The sequence below is a fragment of the Peromyscus leucopus genome, chromosome 7 (assembly GCF_004664715.2).
Source record: "Peromyscus leucopus breed LL Stock chromosome 7, UCI_PerLeu_2.1, whole genome shotgun sequence".
Taxonomy (NCBI): Eukaryota; Metazoa; Chordata; class Mammalia; order Rodentia; family Cricetidae; genus Peromyscus; species Peromyscus leucopus.
In genome coordinates, this window is record NC_051069.1 from 10008806 (window position 1) to 10014805 (window position 6000).

At 42.6% G+C, this 6000-nt stretch overlaps 1 protein-coding gene across 2 annotated transcripts in view; it reads left to right on the forward strand.

The window, feature by feature from the left end:
• Pias1 (protein inhibitor of activated STAT 1) overlaps positions 1-5182 on the forward strand; it is a 113937-nt gene extending 108755 nt beyond the window's left edge. For both annotated transcript variants that reach the window (XM_028867044.2, XM_028867051.2), the window contains exon 14: positions 1347-5182. In XM_028867044.2, the coding sequence (XP_028722877.1) occupies positions 1347-1640 (294 nt within the window). In that variant the 3' untranslated portion in view covers positions 1641-5182. The remainder of the gene's footprint in view (positions 1-1346) is intronic.
• The last annotated feature ends 818 nt before the right edge of the window (positions 5183-6000 follow it).

Here is a 6000-nt window from a genome sequence, read left to right on the forward strand (position 1 = left end):
CCAAGCAAAGCACCACAGCATGTTTCGGGAGAATGGCACCTGCTTCGGATGAGCTCTAGTGGGTCATCAGGGGGGATCCAGAAGTAGGCATTGTCCCTGCCCTGAAAACCTTCCAGGAAACAAGATGTGCCTAGAAGACAGTGATACTGACCCCTGGCCTATGTAGACCTAGGAGTATATGTATATTTTTGTCTTACTTTTCAGCAGAATACATAATTAGATCTCATAGGGTATAGAGATGATGAAAGAATGTTTTTGCACAGCTATACAGTCTATTCATGTTTTAAGTGTTATTTTAAAGAATAAAGTAATTGGAAGGGCTTAGGGAGCCCCAGCCTCTCTGAAGATCTATAGGCAGTTAATGTTTAGTGGGGGAGACATTTTTTCCTCAGTGGTTAGCCACTGGTAAGTTGTCCATGCTCCGTAAATAACACTGAGTAACTCACTGGGACACATACACATTGGAAGTAGAGTGTGGAGAAGAGGAGGGATCAGCTAGAGGGAGAGGGGACTAAGAGAAAGTAGGAGGGAGTAATTATGATCAAAAGACATTGTATACATGTGAAACCCATTGTGTAAAATTAATACATGTTATAAAATCTTTAAAAATGAAAAAGTTTAAAAACAAAGTAAAATTGTTATATAACTGTAGTTAATTAAAGAAAAGATGAGCATTGGTATTTTTTTAAAAAAATAAATGTAGAGTAACCTAAGCATAGAGTGATGGTAAAGCCCACAGTAGTACAGAGATAATGTCCTCAGCCTTCACAGCCACTCAGCTGCAGTCCCTGACTGAGACACTTGCAGCCCCACACACCCGACTCTGGAAGTGCCCACACGAGTGGGACGTGGCTTATCTTTTACAGCAAATCCTCCCTGCCTTTTCCAGCTCAGACGCGCTCGTGTGCACAGACACGTGCCCCATGCCCGCAGTGCTGAAAGCAGTGATGGGCTGCACAGAGCCGGCCTCGGGCTGGGCACGATAGCAGCTGAGCTGCCCCATGCTGCAGTTCTCAGGATGAACTTGTCAGTGGGAATGCGAGGTGTGTCTGAGGAGAGGGGCGGCCGCTCCTTCCTGCTGCTTCTGAGCATCTCAGAAATAGTTTTAAGAACTGCATGCAGTGCAAACTAAAACACACACACACCACAATCAAAAATGTTATTCCAGTTTCAGATACCATGCCAAAGCGCTCTCAGTATGAGTGAGCAGTCATTTCCCTGCAGAATGTGTTGTCATTTGAGGAGCCAGACACTCGGGATATGCTAACTTGGGACTTGCTCTGCTGAGAAGAGTACCGAGGTGCATCTGATTGTAACGAGAGTGTTTTGTCTCTGGTCCCTCCTAGCATTACAACACCTCCCTGCTTGCCGCAGCGGCGGCGGCGGTCTCAGATGACCAGGACCTCCTGCACTCCTCCCGCTTTTTCCCGTATACCTCCTCGCAGATGTTTCTGGACCAGCTAAGTGCTGGAGGAAGCACTTCTTTGCCAGCCACCAACGGAAGCAGTAGTGGCAGCAACAGCAGCCTTGTGTCTTCCAACAGTCTGAGGGAGAGCCACGGCCATGGTGTGGCCAGCAGGAGCAGCGCGGACACGGCATCCATCTTTGGCATAATCCCAGACATTATCTCGTTGGACTGACGGCCTCGTCCTGCTGCTCCCACCCTGTCCCACATTAAATGACTTGGCAGAAGAGAACTCTGTGCTGTTTTACCTTATCCTGTTTAGAAAAGTACACAAGCGTGGTTTTTTTTTCCTGTTTTTAGGGAAAAAAAATTAAAAGAAATGTACAGAGAACAAAACTATATTTTCAGTTTTACTTTTGTATATAAATCTAAGACTGCCTGTCTGATAAAACACTTGTTTAAAAAAAAAAAAAAAAGGAAGGAAAGAAAAGAAAAAACAAGCACCCACAAACCTCCTTCAGTTCATTTTTTCTGGATTCTGAAGACTTTTCACCGTTTGTCCTATGGTTTGGGTTTTATTTTACTTCAATGGCATTATCTTACTTGCAATAACAGAAACAGAATTGCATGTATGAAGTTTTAAATTGTGGGCTTTGTTGTGGGGAGGGGGTTGGGATAGTTTTGATTTCCATTTTTTAAAAGCATCAGACTTGGATTCTGTTTGTGTATGCGTGGATTTTACCAGCCTTAAGTTATGAATCTCACCTGTCCCACTCATTCCCTTTGTTTTCAGGACATAGCTCGTGGGGGTGTGTGTTTTCAGTGTGTTCCTGTGTGTACTATTCTGTCATCACTGTCCCCTCTCCTCCTGGGTTGGCATTTAGTTAATATCAGTTGCCTGCTTCTTTCAGAGTGCTTCAGAGGTCTTGAATGCTCACATGAGCATCTTTCTCAGCTCTCCCAATGCATGTTCTCCATCACAGGTCTTCTGTGATCTGCTGAGTACCCCCTAAGAGTGTGTTTCCTAGAAGTGCTAGAGCAAAAGCTGCCTGGATAAGCAGTCTGAGGGCAGGCCTGTGAACCATGATACACTTGGGTTGATTCTGAATCTGAATTGCCAGTATTTTGTATGTAAGCCAAGTCTGTGAGTACCTGCATTTTGGCCACAGGGTAGCAAGTTTCCTTGAGAATCTTCATACCAAAGTGGGATATGAAAGAGCCCTAGAAGCCCCATGGGGTGCTGTATGCCGCTGGCAGAGGACATTATTCCACCTCAAAAAAGAAAGAATTGAGTTCCTCCAAAGTTGACAGTACAGTGCAACCCACATGTGGATCTGTAGCAAATCTATTGGATCAACAGTTGAAACTCAAAACTAACCTTAGTTATTTTTGTTCCTCTGGTTCTGAGTATACTTCCTTTCTTAGCCTTGTTTATTTTTTACTCACCTTTTAATGACAAGCATGACATAGGAAGCCATTTTTAATTCAAGAATCAGTTGGTTTTATCTACTCTCAATAGCAGACTATGTAAATATACTACAATTTCTTCAGAAGATGATTAAGGGTCAAAGGAAGGAAAAAGCGCGTCTTATACTTGAGAGTCATCAGAGAAGATGCACTGCGCTTACAGTGGAAGGCAGATGGATGGCAGCTGGTGGAGGGCGCAGGTTTCTCAGCAGAGAAGGGGCACACCATCGCCAGTTCCCAGACTGGCATTTTATGTTACCACTTTGTGTTCTCAGAGTTGAAGGACCCCCTTTGTGTATAGTAAACTTGTTTTCAAACCTTGCATCAGTAACAGAAGTACCTATATTAATCCAGGTAGAAGTCAAGATGGCTGTATCTTGAGTTGTATGATAAAGTAAATGGTTCACATGACAGAGTGGCAACTAAAAATGTTATCTGTTTTTTATAGCGTCTCTGCTACTAAACTGTCAACTTGAATTTTGAGAAAAGTTGGTGTTGATATGTATATGTGTGTGTGTATATATGTATTTATAAACAAGTGTGTGTGAGTAACATCGTCTTCCCCTGCGCATGTGTGTTCCACACAGAAACGGCTGTTAGAGTCACAAAACAATCTGCAATAAAACAAGGCATTTGTTGTCAGTTCAAACCAGAAATGGTTACGTTGTTAAATTCATCTGGTGTGGTGAGTACACGTTCGATTTTTTTCATTACTGTATTAATTTAGGCTCGTTTCACATAAGGTCTTAATTTGTGTCTAAATTGGGACTAGAGTAGGAATCACTAAAATTGTGGGTGTTTCTGTTAACATTGCAATAGAAAGCATATTTTTATTATTTCAACTATCTGAGATAAAATGAATAGTTTTCCTTATTCTTGGATTTATTTTTTTTAACTTGTTAGTGGTTTTAGGATTCTGATCAGCAGTTTTTGTGTCTGATGCTGAATTACGAACTAGAACGATCCAGTTGAAACCCCGCCCTCTGCATTCTTCAGCCCAGTGGTGGAGGGTTGCTTTCCTTCTGAGTCCTGCATTGTACCAACCTAAGGGGAGAGTGAGTAACAGGGAGAAACCTATGTCCTGTGGCTTTGTCATGTCCCCACGGGAGAGCCAACCATTAGTTGACTGTGGATTTTAGTTCATTCCATGTAGTAAGGAAGGAGTTCATTTCTTCAGCTGTTGACTTTCTAAAACATTGCATGTGGTTAAGTTCAGAGACTTTCACAATCTTTAATAATTATTAGTCATGCACTACTTTCCTACATTTACAAGAAGAAGCGCATGGTCACTCCATCTCTTTTTTTGTTGTTTTTCCTTAGCCCACCTTCACTCTGCAACCCTGCCAACCTTGATAGGCTGTGGACAGATATCGTTCGTTCTCAGCATCTTTCAGCAAGTTGCCAGGAACCCCTCCTTAGTCTTTCTTACTAGCATGTACACATTCCTCTGTACAGTGCGCGTGTGTGTGCCCCTGTCTCTCTGTAGCACACATCATCAGTGAAGTAGCTGATCAGCTAGCAGGGTGGAGGTGGCTTCTTATTTACTATGTGGGCATTGCTGGACACATTTTCTAGGATGAAACTTAACCATGCATACTTGGTTGGCCAGTTCATTTTGAGTATTAAAGTTTTTCCATTGCTAATTTAGGTATTACACATCTACATTACTGACTTAAAGAATCACTTAAGTGGTTTGAAAAACGTGGGGAGTGTTTTGGCCAGTTTTCCTTTGAGGACAAGTGTGTGAAACTGAATGAAAATATACCCCAATTGTAAATGAATTAATGTAGAAAGAACCTAGTTTTTAAAGCAATTTGAATTTTAAATACATAAAACTTTCGGGATCTTCAGGACTCGTAAAGAGCACATTTGAATTTATTTTGGTAAGAACTTTTTTTTATGGATACACATTGCATTCTGTTTTTTTTTTTTTGTTTTGTTTTGTTTTGTTTTTTTTAAACACAAAGCAGAGTTCAAAGAGGGAGGGAGAATAGCTGGTGGGCCCAGAGTGTGCTGCTGTTGTTTTATTAACAAAGGGGAAATGTATATAAATAGATAAAAGTTACCATAAACTCCATGAACTTAAATCTGTGATTCATTGCCTTAAAACTTTCTCTCTTAGAATTTCCATACCGCATGCCAAACCAGTAAAATGGCTTTTAAAAATGTATAGTAGACCAATGTCAGTTTGTATAAAAGTACCAAGTGAAAATATTTATTACATGCATTGGAGAAAAGTTGTTTCCTTATTGAATGTTACCTGTTTATGTAGAGCTCTTTAGATGTAATAAAAGAAAAGCCTTCAGTTAATTTGTGTTCTGTAAAGTACTACTGCTGGTTCTCTAAGGGATGAGAAAGAACAGTGCTGGTGCAGCGTGCTCCCAGGGCCCGGTCAGTCAGAGGTTTCCAAGCATGACAAGTAACTGCTGTCTCCACGTCATGCCTTGAGGTCTTTCCTTACTAGAATACAGCCAGCTCTACACTGAACCACAGCACCTTTAATGTTAGCGGTATCTGTTGTCTGTCGGCTGTCCAAACACCTGGACCTCCAGTATTTATAGTGAGCAGACCTGGTGCTAGGTAAACCCGTTGGAATTTGAGGAATGCACAAGTGGGGACCCTGAAGCCACACAGCCTTTCCTGATGGTGCTGTGTAAACGGACTGGAGGAGTTTGAGCTTACTTTGCCACCATGACTAGAGCAGTGGTGGGGAAGGTCAGCCCAGGTTATGCAGACAGACCATTAGCCAAGCGCTCTTTGCAAGCAGTACTGGAGATCCCACTCAGCCAAGTAAGATTCAGAAAGCATGCTTTAAAACTACACCGCGGGCAGGATATGGTGGTGCACACTTGTTTGTTTGTTTGTTTGTTTGTTTGTTTTTTCGAGACAGGGTTTCTCTGTGTAGATTTGCGCCTTTCCTGGAACTCACTCTGTAGCCCAGGCTGGCCTCAAACTCAAGTAGATCCGCCTGGCTCTGCCTCCTGAGTGCTGGGATTAAAGGCGTGCGCCACCACTGCCGGCCCAGTGGTACACACCTTTAATCCCAACACTCGGGGAGGCAAAGGCAGGCAGATCTCTGTGGGTTCGAGGCCAGCCTGGGCTACATAGACCCTGTCTACATTGAAACC